We start from the raw sequence: 18,005 nt of genomic DNA, 5'->3' as shown, positions 1-18,005 counted from the left end.
TGGAGTGGGTTATGCCCCCAACGGTCAGTATTTCTTTTGTCTTTTGTCTGATATACTTTTTTTTGTTCAATCATCAATCAATACATTTTTATTTGTATTTGTTTTTTGACAAAGGGCCTTTGTCAAAAAACAGCTTTACAGAGAAACCAGTCCCCAAGAGTATGCCAAGGGCAACAGTGGCAAGGAAAAACTCCCTGGCTAACAGGAAGAAACCTTGAGCAGAACCTGACTCAGTAGGAGAACCCATCTGCCGCTGGTTGACACAGGGTTTGTTGAAAGAATGGTTTTAAATACAAACAGGTGAATAAAAGTACATAAATGTCCGATTAAAAAGTTGGAGCAGAGATGAGGTAGAGGAATGGCAGGAACACTGAGGTACCCCACTAAAGATTTCTTAACCTGCTTTTACAGCATGAAGTTCCTGCACTGAGTGCTGTGCGTTACTACTGTGTCCCCTGTTTTGAAGCCCAAACTGAGCCTAGCACCAGTGCTTTCAAAGTGCTATCTTGAGAAGGTGTGAGGCCTTTAGAGAGACGTTCTCTATACCTGGAGCTAAATGCTGCCTCAAAGCCTAGAGCTGGGGTCATGTCCACAGTCAGTTTAAGGCAGTGGTCCTCACTCCTGGTCCTGGAGAGCCGGGGTGTGCTGGTTTTTGTTTCTGCCTTAACAGCAGCAACTGTCTCAGACTCAAGAAACCAGGGGAGGGGAGTTAACCGTGAAATGAACTGCTTTCATTGATCAATTAAGTGCTGAGTAACAACATAAGCCAGCACGCCCTGCGGCCCTCCAGGACCAGGAGTGAGGGCCGCTGGCTTAAGGGCAGGCCGGATCTGCGCAATCCTGAGGAGCAGCTTCTGTAGCAGTCTCGGGTCCTCCGCCCTTTTTGCGTCCTTCTCTTTTTCCATCCCACGTGCCCCTTCTCCAACAGAGAGCTTTTCTCCACTCCCCACAACTTTCTCTCCGCAGTAGGGCCACGTGATATAGCTATCACAGTGCATTAAATCTTTTTTATTTTTTTCGTGCAATAAGAACTATCTCGGGCAGGTGGCGGTAGGTTTCATTTTTGTCCTTCTAGTCCTTCTTTTTGACTTTAATCATACTTGATACGGTAACACCAACATCTCCAAACTTCAGTGAAATGGTTCCGGGGAAGAAAAAAGATCACTTGTATCTATTCAATGTTGGTTAACTTACCTATTAGTTTTTAAAAACATGTTGCTTACGCTTTTCTCTCTTTGTCCTTGCAGTCATGTTTTTATCTACTACATGGAAACAGCATGGTTCAGACTGCGGCTCAGAAAAATGGAGGTGTGATTAAATTAATAAAAATGAAAGAAATCTAACACCGCATTCCGGAGATGGTCGTCACTGCGTTTACACTGCGATGGCTACATTACCCAGCCCTACTCCGCAGCCCTTGTGGGTGCCAGCCCACGCTCTCCCCCTTCCAGCTGAGCTGACGCGTCCTCCCCTGGAGAACGCGGGCGGGAGCGAGTGGAGGCAGGTCGAGACGGAATCATGTAAATCGCTTCGCGCGAAAAACGAGGCGAGAGAAAATGAGCGCTGCCGCTATTTCCGTCCCTCTTTCATTCCCCCGGGGGCTTCTTATTCAGGCTGGAGGTCCGACCCGTCATCCAGGTCACGGCGGTCACAGTCGAACAGACGAGCGGTCGCCTCCGCTCCCCGCGCCGTGCTGCGTCTGTTCGCCGTCAAAACCCCCTTTCAAAAACCCGTGTCCTGCCAGATCGGACATCCCGGGCTCAGAAATACTCATTTCTCATCCGATTACAGAAAATCAATTGTGGCTGTCAGTGCGAACCACTGTGCCACATCACACAATCTGTATAATTGACAGGGCCCGGAAAAGCAGAAAAACAAATCAAACAGATAGCATTCACACCCCCCCATCCCTCACCCACCCTCGCCCCATACACAAGTGAAACAGTTCCTATTGATTACTTTGAAAGCAAGTTCATTTCATGCTAAAGGAGTCATTTGTTTTCACTCTTTTTGGTGGCAGGCTATTATATGACGGATGTGTTTCATCCCTGTTATCAGTGAGGAAATCGCAGCAGGTAATGATTTGTGAAGCTTTCAAATGAAGCTGATAAAATAATGTGATAATAACAGACAGTCAAAAGCAGAGAAAGCAAGACCATAGCAAAACAGGCCATGAAGGGTTAATTGTATGAATGTACCTGGTCTTTTTTCAGCACTGGAGAGTTCAAATGAGTACAGTGTTGCTGAGGAATATCTGGGTTCTAGTTAGAAACTAAAATGCCAGGCTGGTTCCACAGAGGCCAATAAGACGCTTAATGAGAATCATTTTGCAGCTAACAGCTGGCAGTATGTTGATAACTGAATTTTGTAATGATCATCGAAGCTTATGCGATTCCTAAGACACAAAACAAAGCTCTTATGCCTCAATTAAACAAAGCGGACAGATCTTTACCTTCAGAACGGTGATATTCCAAGCGTAGCTCTCTGTGGCCTTCTGCAATTTCCGGCCTTTGAGCCCCTCCTTCGCTCCGATCCTGTGGAGATCCACATGGAAGTCCAACCCTGAATGAGAGAACACACAGTGTGGGCTATGCAGACACACTTGGGGTGACATTGGCTCAGGAGGTCGTCTGGCAGTTGGATGGTTTGCCGGTTTGATCCGGTTGCCAGATTTCTAAATGTAACCGTTAAACAAAAATGCAACTGTTTTCCAGTTAGCAGGATACCTGGTATATTAATATCAGAAAATATTGTAGTTTAGATTAAAGTAATTAAGTCTCTTGAAATGCCACTAAGACTGGCTCAAACACCAATGTCCTTCAAAAACCTAGTTCTACTGGTAAACTGAACTACTCTGTTTTCAATTACATTATGTATCTCAAATCACAAAAATCTTCATAACAAGCTTGGCAAAAAGCTTTTCCATGGACCCACCTCACCCAGGCCCCTAGCCAATCAGAACAAGAACATGAGGTAAATCTCTGCCGTTTCGTTCTGCACAACAGAATAGTACACGTCTGGCACATCCCAATCCTGTAGGAGCAGAGCAACATTGCTGGCCAATAATAGCATGTACTTCAATCTTTTTCACACCCTTCTCTTGGGAGCACAATTTTTGGACGGGGTATATAAATAGCTTGCATGTGCTAATTCGGGAGACAAATACAGGTGTGTAAAGATCCAAGATCATTCCAGTTACTGGTATGACCTCGTTTCTCCACCTCAGCTTTTTAAGTTGTCTTTTTAAACAGAGCTAAAGCCTGAGTTTAATTAGGCCAGTGCTTTGCCAGGCCCAGAGTGTTAACTGGCCAAGGACAACACAAAAGCACTCACAGTAGGCAATATTCTTGCATATTTATTAAGGTGCAGCTTGCACAAGTATATGGAGGCAAATGCTACCTTCATGATTTATCCAACGAATGTACAGCACAGCTGAAAGGATTAGAGAATTTGTGCTGCATTAGATAGGGCTGTCAAGGTCCACAGAATTCAGACATTTCAATGACTCAGAAAGTCATCTTGTGATCTCCATTAATGTTTAAGTATTCTCCAAAATGTAATATGTCAGATTTAGTTTCAAGTACAATACAGCGCCTCTACTACTAAGAATTAAAAAAAGAATTATGCAAAAGTACTGATCTAAAATATTTTCTGGTGCTTATCGCTAAATTAATTCTGCTTTAACAGTCTGAGCCATGCAAATGAATGTGTCATACAGAGAGCTCTTAAGTGTTGCACATAAAAAATCAGTCTGGAAGGGAAAGAGGTCTATGCAAAGTTGGCAGGTCTCAACTCGACTGTGATCAGCATGGTAGGAAAACACTGACATTTCCCTTTTGGCTGTACACTTGCATCACCACGCACAAACTGCTCCGCTGAGCCTCTTAATGTTAACCAATTCTCCAGCCTTTTCTCACATACATCAGCACATGTTGAACTGGACTGTCCTTGAGTGGCCCAGCCAAACCCCAGACCTAAACCCCATTGAACACCTGGTGAGAGACCTGAAAATGGCAGTTCACAGTTGCATTCCCATCCAATCTCACAGAGCTTGAGAAGATCTACCAGGAAATATTGGATAAACCACACAAATTCAGGTGTGCAAAGCTTGTAGAGACTTACCCCAGAAGACTCAAAGCTGTAATTGCTGCCAAATGGGTTTCAACTGAATGCTTATGGAAATGAGAGATTTCAGTTTTCGATTTTTAATATATTTAAAAAATCTAAAAAGATGTTTTCACTTATGAGTCATTGTCATTATGAGTCATTAATTGTAGACTGTTTGTGTTTGGAACCTACAAAATACTCTCAAAAAGTGCAAGCCCCAACTCCTGGTCCCCCTGGTTTACTCAACTGCACTAATCAAGCACAGAAAAGTATTTGATTCTAAATCTGTATTTGACCCAGGTCTGACCAGGAGCAGAATGTTTTTTTTTAAAACAAATAATATGGGAGTTATTATTTGTACATGTACATGTTTGCCCAATACATTGGTCATGTGAGCTGTACTGTGATTTTCATTTCAATTTTGATACAATTCACAGTGATAGCTTCAAGTCCAAACTTTTCTTTTGCTCTTCAGGCATGTGTGTTTTAAAATTATTTTTTATTATTTTTAATCATAATAAACTTTGTTTTTATACACTATATGTACACATGGGTATTTTATTTTTTACCTATCAGTACATGACAATGACTGTGAAGCAATTTGTGGTGACTGTCAGAAAAGGTGCTATACAAATCTATGTGACTTGACTTGACATCTGTCGTCACTACAGTGAAAACTTGCATACGGCACCTTTAAGGCAAAGCAATATCAAGATTGACTCAATTATAGTGGCTGAACTGACAATGTAATGCCTGAGAGCAGAGGTACTCAATGAGGGCTGATCCATCCACTTCTGCTCTTAATCACTTAATTAGCTCAATCACGTCTTCGGCTGACATTTGTGCACCGATCAGCCACAACATTAAAACCACCCGCTTAAACCAGTTTTTCAGCTTTTAACTGTATACTTGTCTATAAACACTCAATATTTAATTATATTATATGTGTATTTATATAAGCAGATAATTAAGCATTCAAAAGTTGAATGTTTAAATGAAAATGGGAATGTTGTAAAGTCATTGGGAGGGGGGGGCATTGTTTAGTTATTTAAATATCTTGGTACATACTGTTGTGTTCATTATGACATCTATCTTAACAGGGGCTCCAGGACCTATAGAATTTTTCATATTCAAAAAAGTATATGAACAGCTGCATACCGCAAGTGCATCCTCAAGTACAGGAGTGAACCAGCGTAGTTTATCGAGCGGTCAGAAAACTGAAACTGAGGTAATTGGTTGGAACTAAAGTAGCACACAGACTAGCCCTCCAGGACCGGAGCTGTGCAGCCCTGCCCAAGAAAGCATGCAATGATATTACAGCCTTTGATGCAACATGCAAACTGGACCAATGCCTAGAATTATAATATTTTATTAGTTCAGTAAGTGTCAGTGCTTGCATTTCATTCATTGTCTCAAAATGTAGCTACTGTAACTTGAATTGCTTTGATTCATCCTAACAGTGTATCCTAGAGAACTAACCTATGGAATGAGCAACACATTATTTACAAATGTCATTATCGCGTATTTTCAATTATATACATTTTACAAACTAGTTTACTAGAGGTCTGTACAGCTCATTGAAAGCTGGAGCCCATTCTTGGCTGAGAAACTAAGGATCATTTACAAGGGCTACTAAAGCACTTAAACCTTGAGATAATAGATCGTGGTAACCCACATGATCTAACCACAAAAGAAGATCAACAGAGCCTTACTAATGAGAGTGATATCAACATAAATTATTGATCATTATAAAACAGCTGGATAAATGTCTCCCCATCGACTAATAAGGAGTGCTATGTGTGGTAAACACAATATTTCAGGTAAACACTTCTTACTGGCAAGTATTCATTTCAACATTTAACGTACAGTACTTCTGTAGAAAGACAGAAGTGTGCCCGGTGGTGAAAAGGCAACTGGTGGACTTTTCTGACCGGAAAATTGGAATAAACTACACCAAAATAACAACGAGCTGCTGGCTCTTCACTGACACACCCAAGCAGCAGCTCTTCTCCCACTCCGACACAGAGTGCTGAAATTACCAGAGGGGTTGGAATCTCTAAATACAATATCGCTTATGCCAATAACCAAAATAAGTGCTTATGAATGTCGTCATTATGAAGGAGTTAGCTCTTATTTACTGTAGTTGTACTTGCTACCATGCAGTTTGCTCTTGACCTTAAAAGAATATACATTGTGCTGATGAGTATGATTTATTTTTGCTGAAAATAAAAAAAAGTCAGGAGAGTTTGATCCCTGCATAAATGTGTTGTACATTCATATTTTATAGAATGGTGATTCACCATTTCCCAGATTTTCAATAAGAAAACATATTGTTGTCTCATTGACCATGGACCAAAATGAAGGATCTCTTCAATGCAACACAAGCACAGAGAATCTAGGGACCTAGATCCCTAACAAACAGCATTTCAATGCCTGCTCTTCTTACTGCACTGAAAGCCATTATGTTATGTACTCCTTATATTAAACAAGGTTAGGAATTTGAGTCTAGGAGAAATATGTTTCCGGCCAATCCAGGTCATATGGCTCCCTCGAAGCAACTTATTATTTTATACAATCATGAAGGTTTAACCCGTTATAGAAAACCCATAGAACGGCCCAGGAATCTCAATGCATTTCAACGGTCATGTGTCTTGATATGGTCAAATACAACACTGTCGTCGCACCCGTCTGTTAAGGGAGGTGTAACGCGCTGGTCGTATCTGTCTGTTAAGGGAGATGTAACGCGCTGGTCGTATCTGTCTGTTAAGGGAGATGTAACACGCTGGTCGTATCTGTCTGTTAAGGGAGATGTAACGCGCTGGTCGTATCTGTCTGTTAAGGGAAATGTAACCTGCAGGTCACATCCGCCCATAAGGGGTTAAGAGAGAATTGACTTGTCCTGCACACTGCAGAAACTCTTTGATCATTTACATTTCCTTGGTAACGGAATTCACTCTCAAGCTGAGAGGCACCACAGAGCAAGATGGAGACAAAAGAGGGCTGAGAGCGTGCCCATACCACCCATGAAACCACTGCTTACGTAACCGCTTCACCCACACGAACGTGAGGCTTGTTTTATAGTGGTGCGCTTAAACAAATCTTATGTCTGAAAACTACCAAAACATACACCCACAGTCGACAGCGGGACGTTTTTGATGCCTTCCAGGAATGCAACCTTTAGCTCGTAGACAAAATCAGCCGTTCATCCTGTCTTCTGAGTAAGAGAGGAATGACAACGACACAGACGTCACTACAAACCTCACGTTCCTGCCCACAGATTCTCATTTCAGTTGCCCCTCTGATGGGAGACATTTTGTGGAGTCTTACCAATGCTTTTGGGGAGCGTGGCTGAACTTTGACCCTCCTCTCCTCCTGTTCCAAAGGCACTGAATATTAGTTTTCGTTGGCTTTTTCATTCAAAATTTAAAGTGGTGTGCACATTCAATCACATGACCACTGTCACAAACTCTAGGACCGCTTACAGTCAGCTAAGGTAAAAGGAAATGTGAGTATTAAATCATTAAAATACTAGCTTTAACTAAATATTCAGTATTTAGCAGAAAAACACAGCTTGGGTGCCCACAAACAGGTTGCCAACATGATTGGAGTACATAGCATCTGGAGATAGAAGGCCCTTATGTTATGGATGGGAGCTGGGACCTTTTCCATCTTTTCAGCTTATAGCGTCTTGGAAAGCTGACAGTGCCAGTGCTTCGGAGACAGAAGCCCAGCTGCCACACTTTTCAATAACACGGAGTAAAACTCACCAGGCTGAGCACCATCAGTTAGAAAGGATGTGATATTTGTGCTTTGTGACACTGAACCTGATGGTACCTTATGGTACCTGATGGCAAACTGACTGCAGAGACCTGTATAGTGGGCTTTTAGGAGGGTGTAGCACTGCAGTGCTGTATGGGGTTTTCCACTGCACACGGTATCACTTTTCACATGGCGCATTGCTCTGAGGCCTGAAGCCTCTGTTTTTAGTGGAAGTGGAGCTTGGCGTGATTCTAACCGCTTTCCCTCCCTACCACACTGCTATGATTAGCTATGTGTATACCATAGCGTATAATAGCACTTATAATTATTTTAGTGTTCGGGGTATTCTAGCTGCCAACTGTGGTATGCTAGTTGGAAAGTTAATGTACTCTTCAAGGGTTCAAGTTGTATCTATGTGATTACTCTAGGACTTGGAACTGTACTTTCCTCTAGGGTCTTTATTGTATGTTGCTCTTTATAACAGTGTCTGCTAAATCACTGTAATGTAATGTAATGTACTGGCCTGTCCTGCTTCGAATGCGCAGAGACGACAGAGAACGGCACTAGCTAAATCACAAACGCCCACCCCAATCTCCCCTCATTTTTGTGATAGAGCCCAGAGTCTCACTGTCTGTATTCTGTTTCCTCACCACTGTCAGCACTGTATAATTTGCACTACAAACGCCAATTTCCATTTGACTCATGATACTGAAAGCTCAGCAACAACCAACAGAACCTCCTTTGAAGTCTTTGGTCTATTGCGCCTTTTATTTCTGCGAATCTTACTCTCTGAATCATCTCAGGCATTCATAATATAGCTCACCGTCTCCTGTGGCTCTGTACAGATGTGCAAACGGGGGGGAAAAAATAACAATCTTCCCTCTACTGTCAATCGCGTGCTGCTTTGAAGGTTGAATTAAATGTCAAATTGTATGAGATACGGACCAAACACAGTTGCCAGAGGTGCGACAGAATACTTGTGACTAATGTCACATTTTCTCTTTCCGTGCCAATTTATTTCTGATGACGAGTGCGCCGTCTGCATGCCAACAACTTGCTTCAAAAAGGTGTGAAGCGTCTCGCGCCGTCGCTCTGACGACAGATGCCCCGGTGTGTAATTCCGTCACCTGCACGACCATGCTGGGCCGGACGGGGATTTCATCCACGGCTCCCCTTTGAAATGAAAGGCACCTCCGGCAGAGAGCGGCCGTCGTAATTCACAATGACAACGGTGCAGCTGTCTGAGGAAGGGTCTGTAGGCCAGAGGATGCTGGGAATGGGAAGAAATGAGCTGCTCTAATTAAAGGAGGATTTCGGGGGGGGGGGGGGTGATAGGGTTGCGTGGCTAGCTCAGCTGCACTCACTCACCCCTTGCCTAACAGTCAGCTTGTGACAGCCCTGCTGAAAAAAAACAAAACAGCTTGAGCCAGGTTTTGACACAGCTGGCACTGCAGCTGGTTGAGCAGTTCAGACCAGCTCCATACTCAAAATGGTTTGACCAGCTCAAGCTATGTTTTGAAACAGCTGGTAGCTGGTAATTTCAGGCTGGCCATAGCTGGATTTAACACCAGGGAGAAGACAAGTCCCTTGCTGCATCCAGCTCTCCCTGCTCCATTCCCCCACCCTGCTCCAGCCTACACCAACCAAACAGCAGTCGCATGTCGCCCCCTTCACCGTTCCCAGAGAACCGTGCCACAGCTCCCATTGCGTTTTACAAAAAAGAAAATTAACGACAAAACAACATACATCACTGTGATTCAGTCAGTCAGGGCGTGTAATGTTCCAACATCTTTTTTTCCCCCAATGTTTTCCACTGTCACGACTCACCGTGGGTGAGGGAGGGGGCATGAGCAAGAATAAAAAGAGGAGTGTCATAGGACTGTGACGAGGAACGTCCTGAAGGCATCATATGCCCTTTCCACATTCCTTGATTTGCAGGCTCTAATAAACTAGTCAAGTCGTAACATTTGAATTCGGCTGAACATGATGCAGTTGTTGATGTCTGCTCATTGGCAGCAATAACAAACTATTTATACACTGTTTTTTAAAGATTGGTACCGCTAAGTTGTACCGTTCACCGCCGGTACCGATTAGAGGTGTTGGACGATCTCAATAAATTCCTAAATATCCAACCAAACCGAATGTTCACGCTGCATAGGAAGAACAAGCCACCATTTCACTCTCTTTATAGAAGAAGATGGCCACTGTTGACACTCTAATAAGCCTCAATAAGCTTCAGCGTGAAGCATCAAATGCCACTTTATCTCTTGTATGCTTCTCCCTGATTGGCAATTCCTGTCTATTATCTGCTCGTTATAGTTTTATATGGATCAATTATTGAAGATTGCTGCAGTGGTGATACCCGGCTGAACCATGTCTGGAATATCAGAAGTGGCTTGCATTGCATAGCACAGTCCCACGATAAATCAAGCCCTTTAATTTGAATCGCACAGCATTTATATTCTTTCTAGAAGATAATGAAAATATTTGGGATCTTATCTGCTGTGGAAAATCTAGTACATGTCCAACACAAATTACACTGTTTATGACGGTGCTTCCAACTAAAATAAGATGGCTTCGAGGTTTAGTCCAAACAAAACAAATGCCATTTTCTTCACAGCTGTCACTTCGCACTGCTACTCGCCGTTCTTTCACGCCCACCTCAGCGCTTTAAAAGCACAGACTGCAGCCGTCAATCAATTCCTGTTAATTACCCAGGTAAGGACTGTCAAGAATTGAAGGAAACCAGGTTCTGTCAGAAATAACAAGGGTACATTGTGAATTCACATCATGTACCCGGTGCAACTTCACACAACCGTGTCCTATCTGTACTGACAATGTACGAAAATGCTGGCAAAAAATCTTTAGAACAGAACAAGAGTGGCAAACAAACTGAAAATATTAGAAATGTTTTTTTATTATTATTTTTTAATCTGTTTTTTCGAAATGCAAGACATTTTGGGATGACAGCACAAGGTTGGTGGTCTAAGCCCCAGTATAGCCCCGTACATCCACACAGCAGGAAGGCTACACAGGGCACACTCAATGAGGCAGCTAGACAGCAGCCAGAGGCCCCACTTCATGCCTATTTCATTAAAGCTTCAGTTATTGATGGTCACCCCAAACAGAACTGCACTGTTGCCCAAGAAATGCAGACATAGGCATACAAGCATTCTATCCGCATTCACATCCAGTACCAACCAGAGATGTGGACTCGAATCCTGCGACTTGGACTCGAGTCTGACTCATTGACATGAACATTTTACAATTAAACTTCAGAAATCTAACTTCAGTAAATTCTGTTAATAATATTGTTTTTCCACTTTTTGTCAAGAAATTGGTCTTAATTGCATTCCATGTGGCATAGTATTAAAAAGTATTAAAAAAAGTATTACATTTTACTTGCTGAGACCTGAAAACACCTTTTATACAACAGTTCTACTAAACAGTTCTACTAAACTGTTCATCATGTAACTGGTTGCTAGCTAACTATAGGCTACTTACAATGAATGAATCCATCCAACAGTTGCAATCACTTATCATTTGTTGCGTATGTTAATGTTGGGTTACTATAGCAACGGTAATTAACATTTTTACTGGTATTTCAAAATAGAATACAATCATGATTTGATATTAATCTTACGCACCAATGATTTGAGTTTTACTTGTGACTTTAATAAGAGGGACATGGTCCCATATCTGGTACCAACCGATCCCTCATATTGGTTAATTAAAACATTTCTTGCTTTCTGCCCCCGTCGTTGAAAGCAGCCTTGCTTTGGCCTTAATAAATGGCTCTACTTTTCTCATAGCACTGGATACCCTGTGGTTAAATATGCTCAGGGACTTGCTGCACTGCTCCTGTGTTAGCACTACAGTGTCAAGAGAGCAGTTACATGGGAAAAACAGCTTCCTGTATTTGTCTATGGTCCTGTACTCCCTTCGTTTGGTTCCGCTTCACAGTCTGAATCTAAACTGCCTAATCCCCGACACGACAATGAGCATTCCGTAATCCCACGCAAGGAAAGAAAGGGTTGGTATTATCTGAAGTGTCTTAATCCTTTGCCAAGTGAAGGCTCTCATGAAAGCACAGGGATATTTTGTCTTTGCTTGGAAGGAAGACAAGACTGAAAGTGTGTGAAAGGGGTTTTGAAGGACCCGGAATGTCAGCAGCGAGCTGCTGTTCAGTTTGTCCCAGCTGCCGGCTCCAAAGCCTCCCGGTTACACAATCCGCTGTGACAACCCAACGCTGACATTGATGCAGCTGCCGGCTCCCGCGACAAGTGTGGACAAGCTACTGGATACTTCAGCGAATAGGCCAGCTGCACTATCTCCACATTCCCTGGCTGCTCGTCTGACCCAGCAGCTGGGCGGCGGGCAGGCGGGTGTTCTGGGAGCCATGGGACAGGGACGAAACTGTGGACAGGGGCACGACAGGGGCCATGGCAAAGTGGCAGGCCTGCAGAGGGTTGGGAAGAGCTTGGCCTGCTGTCTTCTGCTCACTAGGGGCCTCCTTGCTTGCTCTCTCCCAGGCACTTAGCGAGGGCATGTGCTAACCTGCCAACGCCGTCTGCTGCTCCCTCCAGGGCATCATCACAACATCGCATGTCAAGGCATCCTCACAGAATTAGTCCTGGAGGCTGCAAGTGTTTGTGATCCTGACATCACGCAATTACTGGAATCAGCGTGTTTATGTATATGTATGTGCGGCTGTGTGTGATTATGATACAGTGCAGTCTGTAAGTATTTAGACAGTGGTACAATTTCTGTTCTTTTGGCTCTGTACTCCAGCACATTGGATTTGAAATGAGGCAATGAATCATGAGGTTAAAATGCAGACTGTCACCTTTACATTGATGGTATGTACATTCATAAAGCCGAGAATCAAGAATAGATTTCTTCAAGAATAGACTTTTTCAAGAACAGCTTTCGTATACCTGAACTAAGGAAGCTTCTGAATACACCTGACTAATCAGAAACGGTTGAGAAGCCAACTGTCCAATTAATTTTGGTCCCCCAAAATGGGGTATGTATAAAAATGGATGTAATTCCAACAGAGATCACCCAATATGGATGTAAATACCCTACCAAATTAAAGGTGACAGACTGCATTTTAACATCATTATTCATAGATTTTCAAATCCAATGTGCATGAGTACAGACCCGAAAGAACATACGGACTGCACTGTATGTACGAGCTGTGATATTGCGAGCACCTGCAAAAATGCAAATGACAGCAATTGGAGAAGGAGGGTCCATGTGCTTAGTAATTAGAGCTAGGAACACTGCGGTGAATAGGAAGACAGTCATTGCCCTTCCAGGCTAGAGACATTTTGTACAATTTGTCTCGTTACGTTCAATTATTGCTACACGGTGAGACCTGGATCTTTTTGTCCAGCATCCTTTGAAACAATCTGCGTGTTTTTTTAAAAGCTAATAAAGGATCTTTCACAGCTGCAGTTAATGTCATTAGTGCTTTTTAGCTCACTTGGTCTTTGTCTCCACATTCGTCTTATCAGTTAGGCTATTCATTCTTCAGCCTTTCTCCGTGGTCATTTTCTTCTGCCTTTTTTTCAGCCGCTACCGCTAACTTGATTACCTCCGGACAGCCACGCTGGCAAACCGAGAGCTCAATTTCCCACTGTCAGACGGCTGGAGAGTGAAGTCCGTGGAGGTTGCTGAGCTCAAATAGCCTCAAAGCAGAGATGCCGTAATATAGTTGTGACCGACTATACAGAAGACAGCCAAATATTGTAATATGATGAGGGATAAAATGTAGATTGCCAGACCAAGGTGCAGGACTTGCCAACTTCCAACTCAAAAACTAACTAAAGAAAGACTCCATTTTATATGTGTGAAGAGGGGTTCACCCCTTCAGTTTTCTGAAGTTCAAATCTGACACGGTACACTTGTACAACCCCTTCGTATGAAAAAAGTAAAGAGAAATCTATGTTCTTGCATGAGGCCCAATGACAGGATGGCTAAGACAGTATGCTCTCAATATCCTTAAAGGCCACAACTGCACAGTTGCTCCATTATGTCGTTTTTTTTCCTAGGTACATGTAGGTAACAGTGTTTTTGTGCAGATCTGGAATTTAACAGCATGGAGTGCAGGTAATGCTAACAGTGGCCATGGTGGAACTATAGTGGCCTTAAGGGTAATAACTTTCCAACACTTTTGTGTGTTTTTGTGTTCCAACACAGTGACTCAGGACTCACCTGCTCGTTGTGCTTGCATGATCTTGGCGTAGACGGCATCGGCAGAGTCGATCAGCGTGCGGCTTGTCTGGATCATCTGCGCAAGGGGGAAAATGCAGGCAGAGGATATCAGAACAAATTGGTGCAAATCAGCTGCTTCTCATCAAGACATGATCCGGCCTCCAGGCGTCCTTGCTGTTACGTTACAGTCAGCCAGGACAGTGGGGCCTCTTCCACAACAAAATGCAGAGCCATTCTGAAGCCTTTACAAAGCTTTTCAATACTGCCAACTTTGAAAGTTGTTTTCTTTTGTATATCCAGCTCAACACACTTTAGCCAGTTGGCCAGTTCAGACCACCCCCGGCTTGACACGGTTTGACCAGCTGAAGCTATGCTTCGAAACAGCTGGTAGCTGGTTGACTAGCTACAGTACCAGCTGAGACAAGCTACCAGCACTAGCTGGTTGACCAGCTCATGACCAGCTCATACCCAGCCTGGCCAGCTTATGACCAGCTCAATTTTCAAGCTAGTCAAGCTCTGGCATAGCTGGACTTGAGCAAGATTCTGTCACACAGGCAACATGCTACAAATCTGTGGTGGCTAGTTTCCACTTGGCTAACTGTTTGAGAAAGGGAAAAGCAGGCAGTGGGCCTCATCTCAGACACCCCCCCCCCCGCCCCATATGGCACGGTCTGAATTACCTGGACACACATCAGTCTTGTAACTAAGCTTGACATGTTTACAAAAGCTGAATGAACATAGGATGTTGCTCCCTTCTATTCCCATCCTTTCATCAGTCTTGACAGAGGGGACTGTGACTGACAGGCCATGAAGAAGTCTTTAATGTAACCACAGCCTGTACACACGCACACACTCCTGCTCACATATAAACATGGACATAACATAAGCAAACTCGCTTAAGTACACACACATGCATGCACATATATGCATACTGTACATATACTGTACATAAAGATGCTATGTAATTACACACACATGTACAGAATACACAAACACACATATACATACAGTATACAGTGGGGTACAAAAATTTGGGCACCCCTGGTTTAAATGTCTGTTACAATGAATCTGTACGTGATCAAAAGCAAACCTTTTTTATTTCCATTTATTACTGTTTGTAGGAAAAGGGCCCTGTGCAAAAGTTTGGGAACCCTTTTGGATTATTCTTTGTTACCTTTTAAAAAGATGATTACTAAGGCTTAGACCCAGGTAATTTACTTGTTAGGGCTTCAAATAACTTTTTATTCTGAAGTACGTCCATGTCTGGTGTTAACATCCATGGGTTCCAAACAGTCCAAGGATTTCAGAATGAAGAAAAAAGCTTTCAAAGCTACAAAAACTCTCAATGTTTCAAACTACCTATTTCCACTGTCACAAACATTATTAGAAAATGGAAGATAAATCGGCAAGTTATGGAAGACCAAGAAAGATTTCAGATAGAATGGCCCAAGATCTGATGACACCATGCTCAGAAGAACCCACACATCACTGCAAAAGAGCTACAAGGAAGAGTAACAAACACAGGTCTAACTGTTCACAGGACAACAATAGAATGTACCTTAAACAACAAAGATCTACATGGCAGAGTTGCCAAAAAGAACGATCTCAACACAAAATTAAGCCTCTGAAATATGCGGAAGAAAACACTGAGAAGCCTGAACAAAGACTTTTGGAACAATGTGCTTTGGACTGACGGAACCAACATTTAACTTTTTGGCCACCACCAAAGAAGGTATGTTTTGAGAACAAAGGGTGAAGCCTTTGTAGAGAAGAACATTTTGCCAGCTGTGAAGCATTGAGGTAGATCCATTATGCTTTGGGGCTTTGTGGCAGCTGGGAGCACAGGAAATATTGTGCGAGTGAAAGGCAGAATGGATTTCACCAAATATCAAGAAATTCTAGAGGCTAATGTACAAAGGTCAGTCAAGTTGGAGAGGTTTGGTATTCCAGCAAGACAATGATCCAAAGCATACTTCGAAATCAACCATGAAGTACCTCCAGAAAATATGGATGAATGGCCATCACAGTCCTCAGACTTAAATATTATTGAAAATCTGTGGAGAGATCTCAAACATGCCATACATGCAAGGAGGCCGAAGAATATTTCAAAGCTAGAGGCGTTCTGCTTGGAAGAATGGGGAAAATTCCAAGAGTGAGAATTGAAAGACTCTCTACAGGAAGCGTTTACAAGCTGTTATAGTTGCCCGAGGAGGGTTCCCAAACTTTTGCACGGGGCCTTTTTCCATTCTTTATAATTTTGAAACTGTAAAAATGTTATATGAAAAGTAATCTTGCTTTAAAATGTGAAGAAATGTGTAATGTTTAACTCTGTACCAATCAGAGGTCAGGTTCTCTTCTGTTCACTTAGATATTAATTAGATGAGGCTTTTTGACCAGGGGTGCCCACACTTTTGCACACTACTGTGTATACCATACACGTACATATAGACACAAACACACAGATGGACAGAAATACACACACGACACTATGACATGTACACACAGACACAAATACACATGCAGTCACACAAAAGCACAAACACATGGGCACACACATGCGCACACGTACACACACACACACACACACACACACAGAGGGCCAGGCTGTTAGTATGAGCTCATTCCTGGCAGAAGAAAGACTGAAATGATCAGCTACTAAGGATGTGATTCTGGCAGGAAGCAAGAAGAAAGAGGGCTGCAGCGTCCGTCTGGCCTCGCACTTCCCCGCTCCTCTGCCCCCCCCCACCCCCCCACTGCAATCTCCTCTCACCAGGAGGCCATTTCCTCTCATTTAATCTCGTTCTTCTTATTTCTCTCCTTGTGAGTTCTCAACTAAATGGGAAAATATTCACCATTTAATTCCCACGATGGTGCAGCATAAATGATTAACCATTAACACCGTTTGGCAGAGAGGAAGTGGAAGCCATGTTTCTGTATCCTTCATCCAGCTCATTTGCCAGTTTGGTTTGGTGGAACTGTCTGTGCCAGCACTGGGGGCTTACTCAGTTTTAGTCACGCAAACGTCGTGTTCCCAATGCATTCAGCAGGTCAGCAGTGTGTGCTGCTGTCACAGAATGTCATGGGGTGATTTTGGCCTGGGCTAATTGGACACGACTATAACAACTATAGACATAAAGTGCAGAGGATGTGTTCCTCAGTTTGGCAAGTCCAATACCGGTGCGGGGTCTAAGACATCCTCTCATGTCCGCTGAATATTAAACAAAGCTGAACTACAAAAACATGCTAGTAACAAATGTCTGGATGGGTGATTTCCCTGTCTGCCCTTCTTAGGAGTTATGGCTCTGGCATAACTCCAGGCCATACTGACTTCATCTCAGTTGTCACTTGTGACTGGAAAGCTAGCAAACTCACTCAAATTCCATTCTGTGTCTACTATGGTTTTACGAAGGTCTTACGAATAATGTTTTTCAGCATCAGTAAAAAGCCTGTCACATTAGGACCCTGTACTCAGTTTCTAACTGAAAAGAATAAGTGGAGCCAAATAAGTTAATGTTCAGTCGTTCAGTGACCTGCCTCAATTGGGTCAAAACGGAAGGGCCAACTTTATGCTGCAGATTGTAACACTCTCTTGCACACACACTCACTTTCACACATTCTCTCACATTCACTCTCACACTCTCACACACACTCATTCTCTCACACTCACACACTCACACTCACACTCACACTCTCACTCACACACTCACTCTCACACTCTCATTCTCTCACATTCACACATTCACTCTCTCACACTCACTCTCACACTCACTCTCATTCTCTCACACTCACACGTTCACTCTCACACTCACTCTCACACTCTCACACACATTCACTCTCAGTCACACACTCTCACTCACACACTCACTCACACTAATTCTTGCACACTCATTCACTCTCAGTCTCTTTTTCCCTCTCCCTCC

The 18,005-nt window shown here is 43.1% G+C and overlaps 1 protein-coding gene across 2 annotated transcripts in view; it reads right to left on the bottom strand.

Annotated features, from left to right (window-relative positions):
- The window catches only part of plcl5 (phospholipase C like 5), an 88,755-nt gene that overhangs the window by 4,275 nt on the left and 66,475 nt on the right, over window positions 1–18,005 (bottom strand). For both annotated transcript variants that reach the window (XM_061222913.1, XM_061222914.1), the window contains 2 exons: window positions 14,086–14,161; window positions 2,453–2,562 (listed from right to left, as the gene is read on the bottom strand). In XM_061222913.1, the coding sequence (XP_061078897.1) occupies window positions 2,453–2,562; window positions 14,086–14,161 (186 nt within the window). The remainder of the gene's footprint in view (window positions 1–2,452; window positions 2,563–14,085; window positions 14,162–18,005) is intronic.

This window comes from Conger conger, chromosome 2, assembly GCF_963514075.1.
Source record: "Conger conger chromosome 2, fConCon1.1, whole genome shotgun sequence".
NCBI lineage: Eukaryota > Metazoa > Chordata > Actinopteri > Anguilliformes > Congridae > Conger > Conger conger.
This window is presented reverse-complemented; position numbering and strand designations above follow the sequence as displayed.